This window comes from Emys orbicularis, chromosome 14, assembly GCF_028017835.1.
Source record: "Emys orbicularis isolate rEmyOrb1 chromosome 14, rEmyOrb1.hap1, whole genome shotgun sequence".
NCBI lineage: Eukaryota > Metazoa > Chordata > Testudines > Emydidae > Emys > Emys orbicularis.
Window position 1 is genome coordinate 12,578,509 of NC_088696.1, and position 27,642 is coordinate 12,606,150.

Here is a 27,642-nt window from a genome sequence, read left to right on the forward strand (position 1 = left end):
TTCGAGTGGCTGATTTTCAGGGATTTTAAAAATTATTATTTTAATAAGCAATTGTCCAGCAAATTGATGAGCCCCTTTTAATTAGGTAGTGAAGTTGTATGGGCAGTGTTCCATATAAAAGGTCTATAAAACACAGCAGAATTAATAAAATGACTGCTACCCATTTCACTCAGATTCTCCAAAGGGATCTGTACATCTTGTTTTAGCTAGATTTAGCCTGATCTTTGTTCTGTGTTAAGAGCGTACCAAAGCCACCCAACCACGTATTGATTAAAATCACATTCCCCACTTAAAAATGGAGACCAGTTGGTAAGAGGATACTGTGTTTTAATCAAGTTCTTTGCACAGACCAGAAAAAAAACTTATGAGTTGCCTTGTATTATATGCAAACACTGCTCATGTTGACAGCTACCTCTGGATGACTCCATCAGTACACACTTTATCTCCAGCTGTCCAAGTAATTTTCCCAGGATTTCTCCCCTCTTTTTCACTCCCCTCCACACAGATGGATTAGAGCAACAAACGGTTTACATGCTGCACATCATTAGCTATCCTCCCTCACTACCCAGCAGATAACAACTGGGCTCTGTCATCAGGACATTCATAACACCTTGACACTTTTACAACTACTCTGCTCTCTCTGCCAGAGCAATCTTCTCTTTTAAAGCATGGGGCTAATTCATGAAACACCAGTTGGAAAGCACTCTGTAAAAGCAGCAAACCTTATTTTTGATGCTACAACCTGGAAAAAAGAGAAACCCAAGAAAAGCGATCCACTAAATCATGTGGTTAGCATTGTTAAAAACAGGGAGGTACTGTACCTGGGAATACACACTCTCTCTCCCAAAGATCTGTCTATATCAGGGGTCGGCAACGTTTGGCCTGCGGCTCGCCAGGGTAAGCACCCTAGCGGGCCAGGCCAGTTTATTTACCTGCTGACGTGGCAGGTTCAGCCGATCGCGGCCCCCACTCGCCGCGGTTCGCCGTCCCGGGCCAATGGGGGCAGCAGGAAGCAGCGTGGGCGAGGGATGTGCTGGCGGGCCGCGTGCCAAACGTTGCCGACCCCTGGTCTATATTTTCCTCTTGATGCAACGACCTGCAGTGAAGGATTTCAGCAGGCGTCTATCCAGCTGTCTGTCATATTTGGAATATACCCATCATCATATAATCCAGGCATCCCAAGTCCTTGCCTTAAACACTGCTCTATATGAGGCTATCTGAAGTAATGCATATGCACCCCAGCTGTGACTGATTCAGAATATTATAATGCTCTTAGTACAGGGGTTCTCAAACTGGGGGTCGGGACCCCTCAGGGGGTCGTGAGGTTATTACATGGGGGGGGTCGCGAGCTGTCAGCCTCCACCCCCAAACCCCACTTTGCCTCCAGCAATTATAATTGTATTAAATATACAAAAAAGTGTGTTTTAATTTATAAGAGGGTCGCACTCAGAGGCCTGCTATGTGAAAGGGGTCACCAGTACAAAAGTTTGAGAACCACTGTCTTAGCACTTCCATTCAGGCTCAATGCTGTTCAACATGGTATTCCTTTGCCCACAGGGACAGGCCTAGGTTTTGCTGGGCCTTATGCAACAAAATACATTGAGGGGGCTCATCCCGCTTTGTTCACACTGGACACCAACCTCCCCTACCTGTGACTTTGCTCTCCCATAGTCTGTTAGCAAAGGTCTGCAGGCCAGGAGGCAAAAGGATGGAGACAATTCATTTTTTAGCTGATAAAGTCAGAAGAGAGGTGGTGAGTACGTGTGCGCGCGCATGGAGTGGATGGGAGAAGGGTTAAAGTCCACAGTTAGGACAGCTATTTGGCAATGGGGCCAGGGCAATGCAATAAAAATATCTGAGAATTTAAAATTATATGTCAAAGCTTCTCACAACAGTGAGTGACCGCGCCGAATGCAGGCAGTGAGATGATGGAGCAGAGGGTCCCAAGCCTAGATGCCAAGCTCACTAACCAATAACAAGTCATAGGAGGCCCACTGCCACTGGGATTCAACTCTGCAGTATGCTGCATACTTCAGCATACTTCTCCCTCCATTTTTACTGGGTAACATGCTGGCTTTTGGTACCTTGGGACTTGATCTGGCTTTGTACTCAAGCCAATCAGACACGCAAAATGTGCAAAGGCTATTGAGGTGGCCAAGCCAAGTAAAGCAGAAGAACCATAAAACAACTTGTCAAGTGGGCCATAGATAGAGACACCAGAACCAGGTCGAGAATTTAATTCTGCTGCAAGCTGGTTCTAGACTTGGATAGGACTATAGCAGAGGTGCGCAAACTATGGCCCGCGGGACCGTCCTGCCCGGCCTCTGAGCTCCCAGCTGGGGAGGCTAGCCACTGGCCGCTCCCCCACTGTCCCTCGTCTGCTGCAGAGCTACGCTGCTGCGTGGGCAGCACTCTGGGCGGCGGAGCAGTTAGGGGACAAGGAGCAGGGGGGGTTGGATGGGTCGGGAGTTCTGAGGGGGGCAGTCAGGAGGTGGGAAGTGGGAGGGGGCGGGGGCCAGGCTGTTTGGGGAGGCACAGCCTTCGCTACCTGGCCCTCCATCCAGTTTTGCAACCCCAATGTGGCCCTCGGGCCAAAAAGTTTGCCCACCCCTGGACTATCTGATGGTTAGGTATAGGGATGATGCTCTGCTCACAACGATGGGTACATGCAGTGTGAGGCTCATTTGACTGTTCAGTTGGCATAGATCTAAAGACCACTATTTTTCATTTCTCCTCCTACCCTGTTGTGTAGTGCTGTCAGACAGCTGCCACATCCCATCCCAGAGGTGGCTGAACTTCAGAAACGGCTAAAGTCAATCCTACTCATAAAACACTTTGGGATGGAAACCACTACAAAAACGTAGCTACTAGTATTTATTAACAAGTACTACTGTAGCATTCCTAGTCTGTTTTACATCTCAGTGCTCCTTGACTCCAAAAGATGTGTTCCAATAAGGCATCATGTCCTCAGCTTTCACTGTAGTTTGGGAACGCTGACTGAAAAAAAAATACATACTAAGCCAGAAACATGCTTAAATTGAAGTAAAATACATACTTAAACCAGACAACAGACCTGGAATGAAAAGTATCAGGTTTTTTTACAGTGTTTGATTAGAAACTGCAGAGAGTTGTGCCATGAATCTTGGCAAAGATTTTTAAACCAGAAAATGGACGATAAATAATAAACATACATATGGAGAAATAATGATTGTAGTGTAAATTCAGGATATATGCACACTATGAAATGCTGATAGGCTGCCATTGAAATTATGACAATGTAATCCTATAGAATGTTGTCAAGACAAATACAGAGTGTGTAATGTACAGGCAATTTTTCCCCAGCCAGATATCATTATCAATACTAAAGCAAAGGGACAAAAGAAGATCAGTCTAGACTTTCTCACTTACAGGATATTGATCATTCCAATGGTAAACTAGTTAGTATAAGTGTGCTTGGCTTGAAAGGTCATGAGCGTAACCCCCTGACAAAGAGTTATTCAACCTTGACGTGTCAAATTATTGCAGTGTTGCCGGAAGGACGTTCTCTAATACAATCGCTTACCTGGCCTCAGTAGAGATTAAATGTGTCTTCTGTCCCATAAAAAAAGCTAAGCAAACCAAGACATTGTGGCCACTGGAGAACCACTTCTGTGTTGGTTCCTGGTACTTACATGCTTTAGTTGCAGGTAGGTTTCAGGTGTACCACAGTAGTAATTCTTTCATTCCACTGGACATGGATGAAATTCTGGCTCCACTGATGGCAATGACTGTAGTGATTCACTTCAATGTGGCCAGGATTTCACCTGATCTCTGATGCATGCTTCCGGCTGGTCAGTTCTTTGGTGTCAGAGGAGGTTGCTTACTCACCTGCCTGAAAGATGATCACAGCAACTGCAATCATCTATCAGCGGGTGAGTTATGTTCACATAAGAACATATTTTGCATGCTTAGCCATTTTGCCAATTACTTTGATCAGGGATGAGTAAGAACCTAAGAACTGCCATACTGAGTCAGACCAATGGTCCATCTAGCCCAGTATCCTACTTCCAATAGTGGCTCGTGCCAAATGCTTCACAGGGCATGAACAAAACAGGGCAAGCATCAAATGGGCCATCCTGTCATCCAGTCCCCACTTCTGGCATTCAGAGCTTTAGGGACACGCAGAGCATGGGGTTGCATCCCTGACCATCCTGGCTAATAGCCATTGATAGCTAGATCCTTCATGAACTGAGCTAATTCTTTTTTTAATCCAATTATAGACGTGGCCTCATGACATCCCCAGGCAATGAGTTCCACCAGTTGACTGTGCGTTGTGGGAAGAAGTACTTCCTCTTTTTTGTCTTACACCTGCTGCCTATTAATTTCATAGCATGACCCCCTACCTTGTGTGTTATATAAAGGGCTAATTAACACTTCCTTATTCACTTTCTCCACACCAGTCATTATTTTATAGATTTCTATCATATCTCCACTTAGTCATCTCTTTTCTAAAATGAACAGTCACCATCTTTTTAATCTCTCCTCATAAGGAAGCTCTTTCATACCCCTCATCATTTTTGTTGCCCTTCTCTATAACTTTTCCCAGATCTAATATATTTTTGAGATGGGGTGACATAGTATACCAGGTGTGGGCACACCATGGATTTATATAGTGGCATTTTGATATTTATTGTCTTCTTATCAATCCCTTTCCTAATAGTTCCTAGTAGTCTGTTTGAAAACATCTGCTCAGTGTGCAGCGGCAGGCAAAAATGCAGCGAACTATCCAAGATGACATGAAGATCTGTTTCTTGAATTGCAACAGCTAATTTAGTCCCCATCATTTTGTTTGTGTAGTTGGGATTATGTTTTCCAATGTGCATTACTTTACACTTATCAGCACTGACTTTGGGCAACAAAACTCCAGATTAGAGACTCAATTTTCTGAGAGCCCTTTGTAACTCATCACAGTCAGTTTTGGATTTAACTATCTTGAGTAATTTTATATTGTCTGCACCTTTACCACCTTTTCCAGATCATTTATGAATATGCAGAATAGCAGTGGTCCCAGTACAGATCCTTGGGAGAATCCTGCTATTTACCTCTCTCCACTGTGAAAACTGACTATTTATTTCTACCCTTTGTTTCCTATCTTTTAATCAGCCATGAGAAGACCTTCCCTCTTATCCCAGAACTGCTTAAAGAGCCTTTAATATGGCACCTTGGCAAAGGCTTTCTGAAAGTCCAAGCACACTATATCAACTGGATCACCCTCATCCACATACTTGTTGAACTCTTAATAGAGTGGTGAGGCCTGATTTCCCTTTATTGATTCGTCCCCAACATATCATGTGATTGAAAAGGGACATGTTGACCTCAGAATGAAAGAATAGGACAAAGATAGAACCACATGTGAACAGTTCTTCACTATGGCAGTAGAAAGTGTTCCAGGTTATAGTCTCTTGGTTGCCCCTACATCAGAAAATCATAGCAAATAAATTGGTACATATTTATCAATACATCTCAAAAACATTCTTTATCCCCTTTTATATGTGTTTTTATGGAGGTAAATGGAAAGTGCCTATTAACACTACCAGGTGTTTGCAAAAAGCATGCTGGCTGGTTTCCAAAAGTATAAGTAACACCATCTATTTTTCTTTATTCAGTCCTTTTTTTGTTTTGCTGGCATAATACGAGTTAAGGTCTATAGAGTTTGCTTTTGTATTCGACCTAAGAGCACTTGTCTGCAAATATTACTCCCTAACAGATTGATTCCAGTGTTCATTACAATTAGTTAAGTATACATCAATTTCAGTAAATCATCTGGAAAAAAATATAACCTGGTCAATAAATAAAGCTGAATGCAACTGCACCATAATTTATACCAGCATACAGTACAATTTTCAAAGCCAATGGCTTAGAATTATCTATGCCATGAATCATTCATCAACATGGAGATCATGTTTTAAAAATGTTTGCTCCTTTTGCATCTCCCTTGCATCTTCTTTATGTGCTGCTAGCCAGCCTGTTTATAAGTGTGCGTGTGTGTAGGGTTGGAAGGGACCTTGAGAGGTCATCAAGTCCAGTGCCCTGCGCTGATGCTCTGCCACTGGGGGCCAACAGAATGCCCTTTGCTTGAGGAAAAACAAAAAGGAAGTTTATTTTTACATGGGCTTGCTTTGCTCAGAAAACAGAGAGGAAAAAACGTTGACATCCAAATTCTGGACACAGTAACACATTAGTGTCACTAAGCATTTGTTAACCATAGGCATAGGAGTCAGATGAACCTGTTCAGCAGAGTAAATGCATGGCAGTGCCTTCATACTGATGACGGATATAGCTATCTGTGAGATTAAAACAGGCTTTTCTCTCCAATGTGGACCACTACATAGAGGTAAAACAGATATCCTTTGAAGGAAGGCAATCTTTCTGAGTACCAAATTCTCATAAAAGCATACAATATTTCAGCAGTGAAGAACGACAGGGTGTGCATTATTAGTTATTAATGTCTGCCTAAGTGGGAGTGTAAGGCCCAAGGCCTTAGGAAGAATATCAGTGCACTCAGTAATGTTTAATTACACCTCATAACTTACCCAAAAATGTCATCCTATGTCACAGTGTTTCTCTGGTGTCTTAGTTCTGTTAGTATTCTATTGGATTGCTCCTTTTTGCCAGGAACTAGAAAGCCAATGCAATTGTTAGGATAGTATATGACGGAAGCTACATAGTTTCTATTCCCCTGATAAGTAGCCGTCCATGTTAATAATGGTTTTGACCCTCTCCCGAACTCAATTTTTCCAAAACTAAACCCATCTCCCTGAAAATTTTCAGGCATGATTTAATGCTAGGGTTTAATTTATGTGAAAAAATTGATGCAAACTGGACAAGGCATTTGGGAAATATGAAGCATTAAAAAAAGGAGGTGATCACACGTTTAGACTATGTTCCTCATGTTTGTTCTGGCTCACATAACTCCAAAATGACTTGCCCTAGAAACACCGAACTTATGGTGGGATTGATGCTTCAAATAGTTTGTGGGGAAGGGGTAGAATTATTTACTTACTGAAAGCCATTTCCATGTACTTTGTGGATTATGCAGGGTTTATAAATACTGCATGACCTCAATATGGAGTTCCTATACTCTGCATGGCCCCTTTGAGATGGTCATGACATAGGTAGAGAAACAGCCAAGAACCATCAGTTCTTCTGGGACCAGTCTGGGAAACGAAGGAAGGCAATGATATGGGGGCTGGAGAACTGGTCTGGGGATGAAGCTGAGCTGGCCAAATACCACTGGGAGAGTATGGTTGCTGCCACACCCTTTGAAAAGGTGTGCCATCTGCTTCCCCATACAGGGCCAGCTCTGCTGGTTGGTGTAGAAGGCGGGCAATACCCCCATTTTCAGCTCCCCATGTCTACAGCTGGTGCTAGGCTTGGAATGTAATCAGCGCCTGTATGTGGGCACAAAAAGGGGGGGCACCTCTAATGCCCTCTCTAGCCCTTGTGCAGCGCTGCAACGTTTTAGTCTTCTCTATCCTGGACCGGATTACACACAAGCTGAAAATAAAAGCACTCAAAATAAAGTGTATTATTATTATTATTAAAATGGGCATTTATTATGATGGGAGGATACCAGGCTATTTATTTCTGACCAGTGTGCTGTTAGGTTTTAACACACATCCACCAGCTAATCAAATCTAAGCCACTTCATGAATATAGAGGAGGAAACTCATAGAAGACAGAACAATTATCAATAACATGAATAATAATGGAGTGAACTAAGGTTCTATTTACAATCTTTATTTCTGTTTTGTTTATAGAAAAATGATGCTGGAATGCTGATGGCTTAAGACAACTTTTTGGCATGAAGACAGCTACAAAGCACAAAAAACAAAATATGAACTCAGAAAGAAACAAGAAAAAAAACAGCGTTTTCATGGCATCGACAAGAAGCTCTTTATTTTTCCTCAAGTTTTCTTTTCTAAAAAAAAAATGGAACTAAAACATTTGCAGAAACAAGACAAACTTTCTCTTCAGGTGACAATATTCAAGCATGTTCTTTTATTAAATTTAAATTGAAAGAAAAAAAGAAATTTTGAACAGGATGCAGTATTTGGAGAACTGTGAACCTTCAAAGACAACAAAACAAACTCTTTAAAACTGTGAACCAAGAAATGGAAGGAACAACTTTTAAACCCCTGATTACACCCTGTGTGTTCTTAAGGAGACAACATCATATTTTCCTAAAGCAACAATATTTAGGGAATGGTTTGCAACGTACCTTTTATCATAATCTTTTAAGGAAAACCTGCATATTTAATAATTAGCAGTGGAGTAAATCTGACTTTACCATTTCTGTTCAAATGTCTTCTTGCACCTTCCTTTTCTAGACAGCACAGTTATATTTGCAGCCAGCGGCCAAGGGCAGGGAAGCTTGCTTTCTTTATTACTATTCATTTTGTTTTTTATTTGCCACACCCAATAAAAACTTAGTAGGGAAAAGAATAAACAGCACTATCATCTCCTGACCTAACAGCAAATAATTTCCACAATATAGAGGAAATCCCATGTTATTTTTGGGCTATCCATGTAGCCATTAATCAAAGCATCAAAAAATATACTTTGCATTGCTCTTCTAAAATAACTCAAAAGATGCCTCCTTGAATTACACTTTGAACGGGCTATAACCAAAAGAAAGAGAACCAAGACTAACTAAACCCCAGAAAGCGATATTGTCCCTTTAACCCACAGTATTCCCCACTTCCCATTAGTACTTAGCATTTTTCACTATGTTGTGACTGATATTATTTCATTTAACACTAGCTAATCTGTATCTGAGGTATATGGAAACCCTCGAGATGATAAGATTGGAAAGGCTCCAGAGTTGGCAGTTTTCTAGCGTGCACATACTCTGTGTGTTTTGATCCTTACAAAAGCTCCCTGTTATTTGGACTGCCTGCCAATTCGTTCTTGGATCAGTCTCTCGCTTAGCTCCCACAAGGCTGCAGCCGTCACTTCATTCTGGGCCTCTTGTGATGGCAAACAGCGACAGCAGTTGTTGAAGTACATTCCTCCCAGGCCCTCCAGCTCTGGAGCGGTGGCACAGTAGACAGTTGTGGCAGCTCCTTGTTGCTAGAATTAAAAAAAAATACATATTATAGTTCTAATTTTGACTGTGGTCCTATGAAGCCATGTGTCTTATTAAAATACCAGTAAAAAGCATTGCAACTCACAGGTAACTCACAGCATGACAGTGTTAAGGGTATTGGATGGAAGTGTTAAAGACACTACATTACTATCTGGAACCCAATTTGAATACACCTTGGTGACCTTGTTTCTTTTTTTTTTGCACCTCTTAAAGCAAACTCAAAATACAAGGTCTATTCCATCTTTACTCAGACAAAACTTTCTGCAACTTCAGTGAGAATCTTGCCTGAGTAAGAACTTCAGGATCTGGCCAGCTGGGATTATGTGAAACAAACACAAAGATTTAAAAGCAACACACGTCATGTAAAACCTTCCCGATTTTCCTTTAGAACAAAAAAAACTACTTACCAAACTACTTAATACCCCCCACTTCCTAGTTTTGATAAGCAATGCAGACTGACGTATTTTATATCTTTAAAATCTCTTGTACAATATTAACCCGGACATTCCAATTAAGGCCTATCATGTAAAGTGCTAATGGGATCTGTGCCCAAACTGTCCATATATCTTTGGTCAACAATTTTACTGTGGCAGCTGTCACCACTGCTGTGTGAGAATGTTTATCTACTGCGCACAGAGAGTGTAGTTCTTAATTTGCAGAGATTCAGTGCTTTCCAGTGGTTTTGCCATCCTTCTAAGACCTACTTCTAGCATCTTATAAATCACTAAGAAATATAACAAATAGATTAGAGCTGTGGAGGCAGCTTTTTTTTATTATTATTCAAAAATCTAAGCTCCAATGAGGAAAATTGATCGCTTTGAATTTTTCTGATGGAAAGCTGAGGGATTAACAGTTGAGGCCATAACTTTTTAGTGAGTGTGTATGTGCATGTGGTGGGATATTGCATCATCAGGATTGGCAAAGCTCTGTCAGAAAAGCTGTAAAGAGGGCAAGAAACCACTTTGCTTTGCCAGCTATAATTAGAAATAATAGGATGGAGCTCATTGCGAAACCGTGTGCGCAGCTCTAATTTAAAAACAATACAGTTTATCCAACATCTTGTGATTATTTATGTACATCATAGTCCTTTATGTGGCAACTAATTAAGAATCAGAATAGAGAGGCTATTGAGTATGATAGAAAAGGTAACTAAAGAGAAAACAGATGTTACTGAAATGAGATTTGATAGGGGGCAAGAATGGGCTTCCCTCTCTTTTCTTCCCAATTATTTTCTTCTCTCGGTTCCAATGGTTATAACTGTGGCATCTCACAATGCTACTAACAAATCAGCCAGTGGTGGAATGGCAACCAAACCACATATTTAATGTTCTCATCTTTCAATGGCAGCTTTGAGTCTAAAAGGCTTGAATTCTCCTCAAGTTGGGTTTCTCCTTTGTTCTCAAATTATGTAGCATGGCAAAGAAAGGCATATTAAATTGTTTTTAGGGTCCATATTCTTCACTCAAAATGGAAATAAGCTGAGAATGAGGACTTAGAAAGGGTCTGTTGGAACAACACCAATATTGGCTGGTACAATGAGGAAAAATAAGATAGTTATTTCTGGACCAAAAGAACCTTTTCAGGTTAAATTGCTAAATATTAAAATGTTTTTATTAAACCAAATCATTTATTTGAGGAAACAATGCCTTTATAAATGTGTTTGGTAGAATCCAGTAGCAATAATACCTACTACAATGTAATATGGTTCTACAGCAATTACAATAAAAGTAATATAATTTATAGAGAATTATAGGCTCTCTGTAGAGTTGCACAGCCTAGGTATGATCATTCTATCCAATTGCATAGAGTGGTTCAAAACACCCATAGAAAGTTATCGTTTTTGTATTCAATCCCATAGGATTTTTTCATAAGAGTCAAATAAAACTTATGTGCTCAATGCCAAAGACTAATCACTATACTGTGGCTGAAAAGCTGCTTTCTAGCTAGCTCAGGCTAGATTCAGTCAGAAATGAGCTCATTCATAAAATGGAAGTTTACTATAGTTTATGGTTTTTTAACTCACTTTTTAACAAAATCTTCAGTAGTTAATAGGGGCCAAATATCCTATAATGTAACTGGTAGATACCAATTCAGGGTCTGATCCTGTAAACCTGACACAAGCTAAGCTCCAAGTGAACACAACATGAGTGCTGGTGCACGGGCATCTTTATTTAAAGTGAAGATAAAGGACGTGCAGCTGGAAGACTGCAATATTTTACCATTTCAAGCTTCCACTGTTTCCTACTATGAACAATGTGCCATTTGCTTTTGGGTCAAGTGCTACTTCACCAACTTCTAAATGTTGTGCTCATTACGTGGGCTGTTCTGGAGAAATGAGCACAGCAATTAAACACCTATGGCTGGCTCATGTTAGCTGGCTTGGGCTATGGGGCTGTTCAATTGTGGTGTAGATGTTCGGGCTTGGGCTGGAGCCTGGGCTCTGGGCTCCATGGGGAGGCAGGAGCCCAAACATCTATACCGCAATTAAACAGCCCTATAGCCGAGTCAGATGACATGGGCGTTTAATTGCAGTGTGGACATATGCACAGAGGCCTAGCCCAAAGCTACAGAAGGAGCCAGTGTCAAAAAAGTGATTTGAACTAATGAGTTCCTGGCTCTTTGTCTTGTGCTCAGGCCACTAGACCATGCTGCCCTACTGAGTGAGAAGGCCTTGAGGGGACAAAGTATCCCTTTAAATCCAACAGGAACCCAAAGTGCTTTAGGAAGGGTTTATAATGCAGAGCCCTCAAAATGCCAACACAGCCACACATATTTAAACGGATTGAGAGGACACTTTTTCCTCAGCAAACATTGTTTATCCTTCATCAACACAGTCATTTGAGTGACACCTTTATATGGTAAGCCATTATATGACAGTTTAATAACAAGTTTTAATTTTTTGTTCATCAGCTTTCCGGTTCACATATCATCAGCATAAGACAAAACAGGATGTCAGGGAATCTAATTAGTAAACAATTCCATACTGCTGATACAAGATGAAACATTCTTAAACTGCTAAAAAGAGCACTTTAATCACCGTTGAATGACTTCCAATGCCAAAGCGGTTTGTGCCATGTCAGTACATAATTTGAAACAGATTAAAGTACCATATAAAAGAATTAATGTTAACAACTCCATTAAAAAAGTCTTAAACAATGAGCTTGTCAGTTGTCACAAACGTCCATGATCTATTGTGATTTAAAAAGAAAACTTATAAACAATGATAGAAGGTCTGGGCAACCTAAATACTTTTTTTTTTTTTAATCAGAAGACTGTCAGTTGTATGTGGTGCTAATCACCAAAGCTGGGGGGTCAACCATCTTTAACCTGTAACAAAGGCAGTGAGTTAGAATGATGAATACACAGGAGAAAGAATTTCTGAGAAGCCCAGTTGAATCTTTAATCATGCCTGAATGCCATTTCCGATCCAGTCAAACATTTGAAGGCTGCCAGGCTAGTCCCATGCCATCAATCTTTATAGTGTATATAAAATTACCCAGGAATCTTGTTTTGGCTTAAGTTAAAGAGTGTCTTGGTAATAAGGGTTCATCATTCTCTTTCACAAATCATTTGTCAGATTTGCAGTACAATCTTAAACTACAGCAGGGTGGGATTTATAAAGTAGTTTCTGTTTATTTATACTTGAGCCTCAAAGATCTAAATTATCCATCCTTCCAAAATCCTTTGTTGGGATAAAAATGTTAAGTAGCTACAAGTTCGTAGGCATTTATTTGCTAACTGCTAGCTATCAATTTGTAGCTGATGGCACTGAATACAAATGAAAATAGAGTATCTTAATGGTAAAATAAAAGGAGTTCTTGATAGACAGAATATGGTAAAAAACCTCATTAATATATGTAATGCACCCATTAGTATTCTAAATTACTATTTATGTTCCTGATAAGAAAACATAGTATACAGTTAATGTTTAGTTTTCAGATTTGTCTATTTTCATGTTTATTTCCTAAAATTAGAGTCCTGTTCTGAAGCAGGTTTAAAAATGAAGCATATAAATAAAAGAAACAAAAGTCATAACATACCCATATATTCATCAACCACAAATGAATAGGCACCATTCTAAACAGTATTAATGGCATACCAATAGCACTGAACATTGCAAAGCAAGGGAGATGGAATCAACTTATTTGAAAAATATTTGATTTTTTTTTTTTTGTAATGAACAATTAAGAGTAAGGGTTTGTATGCAAATATCCTAAGGGCAAGTGTGACATAGTGCATTTTGAAAGGTGGACACTAGAAACATGTGAATTCAAAATTATAAGAGAGGCAAATACTTGTGACAAGATCCAAATTCAAAGCAAGCAGCTCTGGTAAAATGAAAAGGCAAGTGCTTCCTTAAAACTATTCAAGCTTTCCTTGTTATTCATCTCAGGTCTATTAGGCAAAGCAAACACTTTCGAGATGCAAAAAACAGCAGATTAATACAGCTGCATTGTGAACATGCCACCTAGACTGGAATAATTTATTATACAGCAGTGGAGAGATGAGGTAATAAGCACATATTCCACATCATGGAATAAATGGTACTTTTCATGCCCTCTCCATGCCTCTGAATAATACACTTACAATGGAGCTTAAAGTCACTCTGGTAGAGGGTGGAAACATGTTTTGTAGTTTATCTGTTGGTATCTCTGCACTGGGTAATTACTGATTCCATAGGAAAGGTCTATTGTATAAGTCCTAGTTGGAAAACAACGTGTAGGGAGATCACCTCCCGAATGATCAACTTCACATTTTCTAAAGCGGACTCTAAAACTGCTGTTACAATTTTATACACATATAGCCATCTCTTCAGCTCGGGTAAATCAGTAGCTGAGAATGTGGCCAATCATTTCTTTACAACCCTGGTTCTGCACATGCAAACTAGGTCCAACTACATGATGTATTCCTGGAAACATACATGCCAACCCAGACTGCCTGCCTGCACAAAAGCATGCTGCAGATGGTTGGGAATGTAATGTTTGCGATTGCAACTTCAAAGAAGAGGCTTTGTGGCTCAAGTCACAAAATTTGAATCTAGGTTTGAATTTCTAGTAACCCCAAAGTGAAGGATGTCCAGAACTTGGATTTTAGCTCACGTTCCTCTCAATATACACCCATTCCCTTCTCTAGTTACCACATTAAAAATGTTCAAAATAGTAAGTATAAATTGGTATTCATTTTGTATGATTCACAAGTCCATGTGGGCATAGCCTAAAACAACCAATGGACACAGCAGCAGACGTCTCTATAAACATTAGCAATTATAAATCATTACTCCTCATCAGCAATTCATTCGGCCTACAGGATTTCCCAATGTCCTGAAGCACCTTTAAAGGCCAATCTTGAGAGTTTCTGAGTGGCATCAGCTGCTGTGGAAGCCAGTGGGAAATGAGGGAACTTAGCCTAGGACCTTATTTGCTAAGGCCTCCTTATTAGATGACAAGATTAATGAGCCTCCTGGGGTAAAAATCAAAACCAATCAAAATAAACTTTTAAGAATACTATTACAAGTAATACATTTCTCTTTCAAATGCATGTTGTTGCTGCCAAAGGGTAGTGGGAATGGTGTTCAGATGGTTTTCTCTTGTACAATGCAGTGTACAGTTTTTAATCTCATACATGGCATTATATCAGAACTGCTTACCTCTGTCTACAGTACTCCAACCCATAGCACTCCCCAAATGACACTGTTGGCCTGAGAATATATGTATTAATGTAAAATAAGAAAATAGGACTCCCGGGTTGTTTCTTCAATAGAAAAATGTGAAGTAGAGACTTGGGTGAATATGGTAAATTGAAACCATATCTGTAATCAAAAAATGCCACTTCTGAACTGCCAGGTCTGATTGAATGACAAATAAGAATCACTTCACTCAAGGTGCTACCTATACCCAACAGACAGCAAGAAAACCTGACCTGAACTGGCTCTGTAATTACAACCTTTTCAAAGGTCTTATTGAACCACATCAAAACCAGAGAAATTGCTGCAATCTCTTTTTCCTCAGAAAACCTCTGTATCAACCAGTGTAGTCTCTTAAAAGACAATACAATACTTAAACTAAAATCTATAAGATTTGCTTATTTATTCTGATCCATTCCTTTTCAATTAATTCTCCAAAATATTTTACAACAAAGACTCAAAATAGAAAGGCTTCTGTACTTGCAAAATATTTCCTAGTTGGTTTCAAGTGGTAACTTTACACCCAGTCGCTAAGACCTCTGCACACTTTACATATATTATAGCAGATAAATACTTTATATTCCCTGACTAGGAAAACAGCAGCAGTTCACAAAAGAGGATTTGTTTTCTACTGCTGAGGCATTAAGGCCGAGTGATTATTTCAATGGTATTCAGTATATTCAGTTATATTTAAACTACACTCTAGGTTTTAACTTTGCAAAAGAAAATGTTTCCATTGCAATAAATGTATTTTGATAATGGCACTTTGGTGTTTGTGTTATGCAAGTCAATATGATATTAATAATATCAATGAATTGTTTTTAAAAACTACATACTCCCAACATCGTGGGTCAAAGAAAGATTGCCTACCCTTATTCCATAGTAAAATACAGCACTGGACTGAAAGTCAGGAAACCCAGGCTGTATTCCTGACCTTGACACTAACTCATTGTGTGAACTTGGGCAAGTCACGTAATCTGCGTGCACCTCAGTTTCCCCAGCTGTAAAATGGGGGGAGTAATATTACTTACCCACCTCACAGGGCTGTTGTGAGGATTAATTCGTGTCTGTAAAGTGCTTTGAAATCTTTGGATGAAAAGCACTAAGTGTAAAGTATTATATTATAAACCATTATTAAAGTGCTTAGAAGATGTAGAACCAGGTTGGCAAAATATCTGATAAAAGACATGTTTAACATACACATTTTTCTTTATTGTAGAAACCCCACCGTTCCGCAGTATGAAATCCTAAATCCTTTGCAACATTGGGCCCTATTCTGATCTCACTCACACCCGAAGGGTCTTTTGCCCAACTCAAATGGAAAAGGGAGCTTAGCAATGCTCTCCCTCATACAAATTTGTGTGTCTCCTGAGAAACTTGTCAGCTGAAGTACAGGTGAGCATCCCAAAAGTAGATGATAGAAAAGGAAACAGCACAAAGGAGGATGTTGGATGGGTTCACTGCTCCATCACCTTTGCATATATTACAAGGGGCCAAATTGCACAGGGGATACTTATAGCAAGTTACCTATTTCCCAAAATGTATCTCTTCCTCTTTCTAAATATCTTACTAAAGTGGGTGATCTGTTTCTGAAAACTATTTCCTTGACCTTTAACTACTTTTTGAAGAGAGACAATGGGAGATTGTACAACCAGCATTTAAACAGCAGCAGTACTTTAGGGCTTGCTGATTTGGCATTTTAACAGGGCTCAGCCTTTCACAGTGATCAACCCTGCTTAATTTTTGTCTCCAAAATACTAGGTACTGTTTTCACTTGATTTTTTGTAAATTATTATTCCACCCCACTGATGACTATGGACATGATGATTGTTCCTCCCTGTCTGTTATTGCTGTATCATAGCGCTTAGCAGCAGTGTACTACTTCATATTGTTCCCTATTCTTGGGATTTGAGAGTTACTGTCGGAGAACTAGCATTGTTTGTTTCATTCCATTTTGGGGCAGGGACAAGCTTAGGTTGACCTTGGTACATTCATATCCAAAAAGTTTACTCCTTGTTCCATTTCCCAAAAGTTGCCATTGGCACTCAGGGCAAAGTGCCAAGGAGCTGTCACTCTTGGGCATCAAAGGCAGCAATATCAGGGGTAGATTGTGTTGGTAAAACTCCCTTCCCCTGTTTTCTGAGCTTTTGGAATCTGTACCAACACCCCATGTAAGGAGTACATCGCACAAAACATTCAATTGGTCAAAAAGGGATTCCCAAGAACATATTGGAAATCACACTGAAATATACAGCCAGATATTAATGGGCAAACATGTATTTGACACACAGGTCAGAGTTCTTGTCAGTAACACGTGTAACTTACCACAAAGAAAAATCAGATACACTGGTAACTAAAACATTCAGAATAGGGTCCATTGATGCTCAGATATATGTGACTGCTCAAAGCTAATTGGAAATGAAGAAGAATTTGTTGACACGTGGTTTCAATTAATAATTTATGGTGACTTGAACTGTTTTAAGTTTTTGCTGTACCTAACGTTAATTATATATATATACACTTTATATAAATGTACGTATACATACAATCCTGTATATGCTGTATATATTTATATAGCCTTTTAATACTATTACTGGTGAGAATTAAGACCTTTTTCATGCACAGTATTGCAAAGAATGTCATCGAAGTACAGAAGAAACCAACAATTGGCTTCCTCTCTTATTTTGTACAGAATCATTTTAGCCTGAATATGATTTCAGCTGTGAGAGAAAAAAAACAAACAGCAATATGCTTTTTGAGCAAGTGACCTTTCAGGACAAGTATGTAAAAAGCTGTTTGTTTAGGTTTTAACGATAAGGACTGATTTTTGTCTGTTGATATACATATATACAGCTCGGCACTAAAATGCATTGAAAAAAACCACAGGGTGTTATGATGGGGACATATCATGATTAGAAATTAACTACTAACTGTCTTCCAGAAACTAATTAAGGGAATGTATTTTGCAATAATACAGATCTAGTAAACAGGCCTCTACTGTCTAGGCTTAGCGCTATATGCCAAGCACTCCTGTATTATGTACATGTGATTTTCATAGCTAGCCTGCTGTAAAGTGAGCCCTGTTAGTGCATCTTTCAGGCTCAAAGACACTGGCCTTGTTAATATTTCATTTAGTACATACTGTAGAGTCTTATTTATATTACTTCTATAATTAATGGTGATAGCTTAGGCACTGCCTTTACAAGGAGAGATCCCTGTATGTTGGTCAATGGATAATGAGAAACAATAGATATTTCATTCACCAGCAGCTTGTTGCTAGTTAGTAGGAAATTATTGTGTGTACTGTCGCTTTAATTGCCAGGGTAAATAATGCTGCCGCTGTGTTAGTGAACATTTTAAAGCACTTGATGCAAATAGAATAGAAACAAAACAAAACAAAAAATTACCTTTATTATGCTATACCTTAGCATAGAGAGTTTAAAAGGTATGTCTTAAAACATTTGCGTTCTATCATGCAAATATATCTTAATATGCATGTGCTGACTATTCAACTACTGTATTTTAGGAAATACAATTATGCTGCCTTTCTCTTCTCCTATGTAGACTGTAAATAACTGTAGATCTTTCTCTTGTTTTCCTGTGTAAATATATGTAAATACTAACAAGCTATGCATGCTGATATTCTAGGCAATTTCAGGTACTTTTATAATCTGAAGGCATGTACTTGAACTGGTTTGTTAAAAAAAAAATCAACCTTCTCAAATCCTTTAAAGCTGACTAGAAATTAAAGATTTCTTACTAGACTGGTTCCTTCAATCTCAGTTGTTTTTTGTTTTCCTTTTCCCTTCTTTGTCAACATCATCATCTATTGAGACCTGCTGTTGAGGATGCTTAGTTTAGAGCTGTTTTCTTTGAAGCATGTGCATTGCCCTTCTCTCTCACCCTCCCTTCTTTCTCTCCCTGAATGCAATTCACCCCTGTGCAGAGGACCTGCACCGCTTAAGTGCTACTCAAGCCCTGTTTCCAGGGTTTAAGTGAGACTTATAGACATTACCCAGGCCTTCTGTAGAGAGATGAATTTCACCCTCCTTGCTCTGATCTATCTTTTGCTTAATTGGTTTTTATATTTCATTTTCTCAAATACCTGCTTCATCAAGTAATTATCCAATGTCTACAGTGCTCAGGATTTAGTTTATAGATAGTCGTTACATCAGCCCATTCAAATGGGTGAAATGGGTTTGCTTAAGAGCCTGCAGCCTTGGCAGTCTCATTGCTCTGTGGTTGTGGTAGGAAGGTACCCTGCAGACTTGCTGCTCACTCTGCTACACTTTCCTGTTTGAACATACCCTTTGTGTTTCCTCTTTAGTGTGTTTGTAACTTTGATAGACTGTGAAAATAATTTGATAAATGGCTTGATAAATTCCCCATCTCTTTCCTTCATTGCTGTAATACTGTTTGGGGAAGCCTTTCAATTGGAGGAGTGTGAACAAAAATGAAATTACCTAAGCTTGTAAATCAAGTCGTCTCCAGCATACAGATATTGTTGCAAGGTTTCAATTTAGTTCTCTTTTTTTTATTCTTTTTAATAAATGAAGAGTCTTTTGAAGAACATTGCTGGGAAATAAAGCACACCAAATGTTCATTCCTTAATGCGGTGGGGAAAAAAACCCTGCTATGTTAGTCTCTATGGAAACCAAATGCAATGAAAACTTTTTAATGGAAAGAAAACAGCTTTCATGTTTGAAGATGCTTTTTCCAGGGTAGGTATATCAGGATAAACACTTTAATTGACAGTATCTTCGTGACTTTTTCATTTCCTCCAACTTAACTTGAAGTCTCAGGAAAACCTTCCTAGTCCTTGAAGACTTTTTTTAAGATGAGTGTTTAAAAAGCTGAGTTGACATGGGCATTATGTTCAAGTGCAAGCTGTACTATTCTCTAATAGAGAGCGTAGAAGTGGTTCATAGGATTATTATCTTTCTACAGACAAAACCCATTACCTTCACACTAGGAGGGAAAAGCTAGTTTTGAACCTATATAAAATTGAATCAATTATCAATAACTTTGCATGGTTTCTTGGCTCTGCTGGGCAACGGTACAACACAGCCTTTGTTATGCTCACAGCAATGCTAGATACATATGGTGATTTGACAAATGGACTCCTTACAGCTTTTATTTAAATAACAAATAAAATCTGCAAAAGAAGTCTCAAGGACCTTACACGCTGAATGTTGGAAGAGAAAAAAGAAACTAAGGTTTCAGGCTGATCTCATTAGTACTGTTACTTTAAGATTATTTCCAGTAAAATTCAGTTATAAATACAAAAAAGGATAGTCAAATTTCAGTAGAAGACAGCAACGCATGTTAGGAGGAATCATAAGATCAAGGGATCCTGCTGTCTCGGGTTTCCTCGTCTGGGAAAATTCTGCCATACACCCTTCACAGTCTTGTGGTCTGAGAGATGCGAACTTACCGCCAAGTCAAGTTCTATCATCTCCAGGGAAATGACTTTATGTGGCTTTCCTGGCTTCCCAGAAATCTTAATGTTTCCAGAAGACAGGAGGGAAGACCCAGCCGACTGGTCCCTTTCCCTGGTGGCATATGCTGCCACACGTGTAGCACGTTCTACTTTGATTTATTCAAAATACACATCTTCATATCTTCTGACAGACAATCTCAACCTACTGTCCCTTGACACAGAAATCAATGATCTTAACAGCAGCCCTGGAAACTTTCTACTTCCTGTCTCTAGATTAGGGCTGTCAATTAATCACAGTTAATTCACGCAATTAACTCAAAAAATTAATCGCGATAAAAAAAGTAATAGCGATTAATCACAGTTTTAATCACACTGTTAACCAATAGAATACCAACTGAAATTTATTAAATATTTTTTGATGTTTTTCTACATTTTCAAATATATTGATTAAATTACAACACAGAATACAAAGATTACAGTGCTCAATTTATATTTATTTTTATTACAAATATTTTTGCTGTAAAAAACAATAGAAATAGTATTTTTCAATTCATCTCATACAAACACTGTAATGCAATCTCTTTATCATGGAAGTTGAACTTACAAATGTAGAATTATGTACAAAAAAACCTGCATTTCAAATATATTTGAAAATGTAGAAAACACCCAAAAATATTTAAATAAATGGTATTCTCTTATTGTTTAACAGTGCAATTAATCACAAGATTAATCGCAATTAATAGTTTTAATCACGCGATTAATCGTGATTAATTTTTTTAATCTCTTGATAGCCCTGATATATATGTGTGTGTGTTTGTACATACACACGAACACACGCTCACAGACACCCAGAATTATGGATTTTGGGGAAAACTTTCTTTATTAGACTCTTATCAATTTGTCCAATTCAGGGGATCTGCTTCTACAAAGTACATACTGATAAATGGCACATTTGCAAATTATCTTCTGAGTGCTGATGAGAAATCAGCAACCTGCAAGTTACCATGACTTTCAATGAGTACTCCTCTGCAAGTCTAGTTTGCTGAAATCCCTGCCAGATGAATGCATTGGTATATTAGGGATCTTATAAATTAGCATTTGATGAAAAATAGCTGTAACGTCCATTATAGCTATCATCACAGCCAACAAGGCGACTGGGTTTTGGATTTTGAAGACACAGATGCTTTGACAAGAGAGATGTTGCTGCATTATGGTATATTTTCTCAGTAGCAACTTCTGCACAGATTGTGTATCCTTCATAAATCCTCAACTAGACATGAAACTTTACAATTTATTATTTAAACTTCCTTCTGCATCTTGGTTAGACTGACAAGGAGCTGCAGCTATAGCCGTCTCATTGCTGCTAACTCAGTCCTGAAACCCACTTTTCCCTCCCTGTTGCAGAAACTAAGATAGTGTGTGTGTAGAGAAAACTCTTGAACAGACAAGTATTGAAGGGTTTTCTTTGGGAAGGGAGGACATACTGCTATGTTGTTCCTCATTGCTCAGACAAGTGGTACATCTTTGTGCCTGCCAGGACTGAGATCTGTAAACTGAATCCCTGGTAAGTTTGTTAATTATAAGTTATATTTAAGTTATATTTCATATCCAGATGACAGGTTTTAATGCCTCTCCATCAAATTAGTTTCAAAAACTGCTAAGAGTCACACTGCTAATTCAGTGTACCGGAGAAAAAATTACATTTCTAAGAAATACATCTTCATCTAGCATGTAGCCAGTGTGGGGAATTCACCACTCCAAGTGCTCATAAGGCCAAATACAGTAGCTGGACTTATAACTGGTTTATGACTAATATCAACAGCCAAGATGTGATCACCTTACTTATGTAGGTAGACCCATTGGCTTGAAAGAAGTGATCGTAAGTAGGTCCAACATTTATAGCTTCATATGATAACGTGGTGGTAATTAAATCTCATGTTTCAGGAAATCAACTCTTCAACCTGGGGGAAAGGAAGTAATTTTCCCTTGCCCATGAATAGCATTGCACAATTGGCCAGATGGATTATGGGTCCCCCCCACACACTCCACTATCCTTCTGAAAGACTTGGCATAGGTCACGACTGCAGGCAGGATTACCATACGTGACAGACCATTGTAGCAATGTACCATGGTAAAACTATGTTGGTAAACGGTGTGTTTTTTCCTGATAATTACACGAAACAATTTTCCCTCTGGTAAATGCTCTGAACGCTTACATTTAAGTTACAAAATCCTTCTGTATCTGAATGTTTGAATATCTATGCAAATCTAATTTTCTACAAACACTTATTTACTGTCTAGAGACATACAATAACAGTGCATCATACATTTAAACTATACACATTATTAGAAACATCTGTAGCACTCAGAAACCTATTTCTGCTTTTACCTGAGCCATTTTCCAGATCCCATAACTCTGTCAACAGTCTTTCTCCAGTTTTGTTTAGCTTATCCTCAACAGACTCGGCTTTTGTGAGTGGACAAGGCATTTGAGTGTGCACCACAGTTATAATGGCCTGACTGACAGCTCAACCAGATAAACACAAGAGAATAACAGACATCGGAACAATCTGGGTATTCATTTTGTCCATTCAACTGGATTGAAAGGATTTGCCAGCCAAGGGCACAACACTTCAGGCTAATTTGCTCAGCCAAAGCACTGCAAGAGTGTAAGGCTACAAACGGATGACTGATGTTGGGGGGATCAGAGTCCTATTTGAGGGTACTTATTATTCACCACTTTCTCAGAGGAAATTAAAGCATTAACTACGCAGAGCATCCATTTGAGTCCTGAAAGAGGAAAACATATAGAAATGGACTTTGTTACAAAACTTGAACCCTTTCTCTTGTTTCCCCTCTCCTGTGTTAATTCAAGCTTGTTCCTCTTTATGGTCCTCTACCTCCTCCCACCACCGCTCCACCATGCTTTCCTTGATCTTTCTCTTCTTTCCTACATAGTCTCTCACTTCCTACATTCTTGCTTACTTTCACTTAGCTTTCTTCCTGCTTCCACACTCTGATTCATGCATTTTTCATGCTGTCCCCCTTATGCTTGGTACACCCTGGCTACCATGAAGACAATTTTATTTTCCAAGCTTTTGGAGGCCAATATCTTCATCAATCATGCCTCTATGATTTCTTGTATTTGGACAGTCATCCAGAGTATCATATCTGTCTACATTATGTGTTATCACAATTTCATACAGTTTAAGGCCAGACAGGACCATAAGATCATCTAGTCTGAACTTCTATATAACTGGTACATCTACACTGCAATTAAATACCTGCAGCTGGCTTGGGTAGGGTGACCAGACAGCAAGTGTGAAAAATCGGAACGGGGGTGGGGGGGTAAGAGGTGTCTTTGTAAGACAAAGCCCCAAATATCGGGACTGTCCCTATAAAACCGGGACATCTGGTCACCCTAGGCTTGGGTCCACTGGCTCGGGCAATGGGGCTGTAAAATTGCAGTGTAAACATTTGGGCTGAGGCTGGAGCCCAAGCTCTGGGACCCTACAAAGTGGGTCTACACAGCAATTTTAAGCCCCGCTGCCTGAGCCCCATGAACACAAGTCAGCTGACCTGGGCCAACTGCAGCCCCGCTGCAGGTCTTTTATTCCAGTGTAGACATTGTGACGGGATCCCCCCTGGGATGCAGCCTGGGACTTTGGGACTGCTGTGTCCCCTTAACTCTCTCCAGCCTGGGCTGTCTCTCGCAATGCCTTGCTAGTGACCAGCAGCAAAACCCTCCAGGTGCTGTGATCACTCAGCACAACAGCATCTGGAGCCCCACACTCAGCTAGATTGCATGAATGCTCCCAGAGCCACTCATGAATCACACAGAGAAAGGCCCCAGAGCCACATCCCTGCAGCTCCCTGCACTGTACCTCAGGAATATATCGTCTTGCATTGCTCAAGATGGGCAGTGCAGATTTGTTAATTGGTTCACCACTTCACCAATGGAAAGCAGTAACGCAGAAGCTTAAATGCCTCATATCTGGCGCAATGGCCACATCAGAGCCAAAGGACTAACAACTTTAGATATGACTTTGTGGGGTTTTACAAAACCACCAACAGCACTTTTAAAAGTGCACTTGACATTTTTTGATCTCTTTATAGAAACCATTAAAAGGCAGATCAGCTCCAGCGCATGTGTTCAGTGCAATAGGAGACATGCCTCTTAGGGATCTCTATCTAGCTTAAAACCATTTGTTTCCTCTTCTGGATATAACGTCCTACAAACACAGCCTGAGAATATACATTTGCATGGAGTATTTTGCTGATTTGTATTTTAAATCCAGCTTGCTAAATACAGATGTAATTACTTTTTTGAATATTATTGTATGAACTAGTACCTGTCCTATACACCATACACCTGTATGATGTAGTAGTGGATAGCAGTACAATGGCAACTTATAATCTTTCTTACACTGTTACCAAACCATGGAGCTGATGGAAAAGTTATTATTTACTAAATTATTGTTTACTCACAAATAACGTTAACTAAAGAGAAACATGGTATGTGTCTGAATTCTAAAACAAACAGCCCCATTCTTTACCCTAAATCCTGAGACTCAAGTCTTTCATAATGTGGATTGCTAAAAACCACATATGCGAATCCTACCTAACAGCTAATGATAAATAACAGTGTTATTGTGCATTGAGCTAATAACACTACCACCTAGGTCCAAAACCTCATTTTTGACTCTTTCAATTCAGCATTTGCTCAGTCTGCACTGGCTCCTTCAATTTTTCCTTACACTTCTAAACTTAGTAACACACACACACACACACACACACACACACACACACACACACACACACACACACACCATAGGTGTAAAAAGGACATTATCCCTTCCTACATCAAGCAATGGCAGAAGGGAGAAAAGGAAAGTCAGCCACGCAGCTGCTTCTCTCCCTAAACCTCACACTGGCACATTCAAACCTAAGGGCTCCTGGTGAGATGTTCATAAGTGCTCATTGTTGGCCTACCTCTGCTCCCTCATTGATGTCAAGGGTAAAAACTCCCAACAAATTCAATGAGAGAAGAGTAAAGTCATATGGGATAACTTGTGCCTTTGGATCCTCATCCACTTTTCATCAACTGGATACATGTGCACAAATCTGATCAGACTTAGTTTCAACTAAAACTACCTCCTCCTCCTTCCAGTGTTCTCACCTAACCCTGTTACAATGGTCATTAATATGTCCCTGCTTAGCTACATGCCAAGCACTAACTACTTTCTTTCTGAAAGGATTTTGGGCTCATTCTGCCTTCTGTGTTTGCCTGTAACACCTCTTTTTTGCCTCTGATAGCACCGCAATACGGAATGCTATCCAAAGAACCTGACAATGCCAAGGGTATTACACTAAGCCATGCACCTCTTAAAATGTCTTGCCAAAAGACAGTCTAATCTGTGATAACCATTAGTCTCCTTTTCTTGAAATCCACATTCTAATCTGGCCACAGAACTCTAATGCAATGGGAGAAAAGCGTGAGAATAGGAAAGACGTTACCAGAAGATCCTACTGCTTAACTCAGTGCTCTGAGACTTATTTAAAAGCATGTACTTGAACTGCAGATAGAATTCAAGTTCAACACAAGAAGATAATGTGTCATGATCAACATAGACAGGGGGGAAAAATGATACAAACAAGACAACTGTTCTGCGCAGGGCCGCCCAGAGGATTCAGGGGGCCTGGGGCAAAGCAATTTCGGGGGCCCCTTCCATAAAAGAAAGTTGCAATACTACAGAATACTATAGTCTCGTGGGGGCCCATGCGGGGCCCCGGGCCTGGGGCAAATTGCCCCACTTGTCCCCCCTCTGGGCAGCTCTGGTTCTGCGTACAAAAAAGACAAGTGCAGAGTTTTTCTGGAGATTATGCAGGTAGAAAGTCAAATAGATGCAATTCTATGTGCTATCTATAATATTTATAAAGCAAAAGCAATTCCTCATAGCTGACATCAGCTGATCTTTAAAGAATGTCCTTTCAAAGCCTACACATGCCGTTGAATATAGGAAGTCCATTTCATGATCCCTTATGTCTCCAACTTTTGGGTGCTCACATTTTCCCCACCACTATAGTTTTCTCCTTACAAGGAAATTAGTGTCATTCCCTAACACAAAGCCACTGGATTCTATTTTCCATGCCATCTCCTAATCCTGTTGCTATTATAAAGAGTCTGGGTTTGACAAGAATGGAATAAGAAATGACCATGGGAAGGAGAAGAATGCACTGGCAGTATATTGAATTGAACTGGCTGGTACGATACCAAAAGTACAAACATTAGAAAAATAGTCTTGGCTGTTTAGAATTTCAGTTCCAGTACAAAAGGGTTTGTTGTGTTCTTTAAAAATTCCCTACTCAGGTATGCCTTAGAGGCATAACACCTTTTGGCAAATGAATTCTTTCATTTTTGGAGGGCTGAAAGTTTGTTTTCTAAAAGCTTAAATTAACAGGATGGAGGACTGTAGTTTGTACTGCTGGTCAAAGTGGAAATGTACATTTTGTGAACAGGCTACACATATGGTACTCTCCGTCCAGAAGGAAGGAATGTTGGTTCTAGTCTAGCTTCCTGGGAAGTTTATGTCAGGTTGTTTTTGCTAGGTACCAGCCAATTGACTCTAGCATCTCAATCTTTCATTTGCTTCATGATGGTCAGTAGTTCTCCTCCATTTTGCATTTGAAGCTCTCCTCCATTTTGCTACAAAGCCCTACATTTCTATGAATGGATATTCTTTGGACAATACATTTGTATTAAAGTAAAATGCATTCTTAGTGGCATAATGTTTTTCAGGGGGCAATATGTAAAATGTATTTACTGTTAGAATGTTTTTTTTTTTTTAATCCTTAACTGTCTAACGATTCCTCACCAACTTTGGATCACTTTTTTCAGTATGGCTGGGTTGTAGACAACATGTTCACTCAACAATAAAGTATATTTAGCCCCAACATTTGCTTTTGTAGTTGATTTTTAGACAGATCAATTCTGACAAGTCTAAAGACACATTTGTAGAGACTGTTGCAGAACAATGCACTTAAGTGACCCCTGCTGTCTTCACAAGGAATGACATTGTGAAGGAGCCCCCCATCTATGTAAAGATGTCCAAAAAGAGCCAGGCTTAAAATAAAACCAAGAAATGCAGCTCTTCAGAATTTTTCAAAGGAGGGAAAAGGAGTTACATTTCAAACCATCATTGGGCATTTGAAATTCCATGAAGCTCCACCTTCTTGGATCATGGTCTGAGCATACAAAAAAGTGCCCAATATTCAGATTTTAACCCATATAGTGAGCACACTTAAGAAGTTCATTCTGGTTTCAGAGATGTTATCATTTTAAGCACTGGGAATGCTGTTGGAACCTGGGAATTTTTTTTACGTTTACCCACT

The 27,642-nt window shown here is 39.4% G+C and overlaps 1 protein-coding gene across 1 annotated transcript in view; it reads right to left on the minus strand.

The window, feature by feature from the left end:
* Positions 1–8,922: 8,922 nt before the first annotated feature.
* WWOX (WW domain containing oxidoreductase) overlaps positions 8,923–27,642 on the minus strand; it is a 684,395-nt gene continuing 665,675 nt past the window's right edge. Inside the window, exon 9 of the mRNA XM_065416514.1 lies at positions 8,923–9,111. Within this exon, the coding sequence (XP_065272586.1) occupies positions 8,923–9,111 (189 nt within the window). The remainder of the gene's footprint in view (positions 9,112–27,642) is intronic.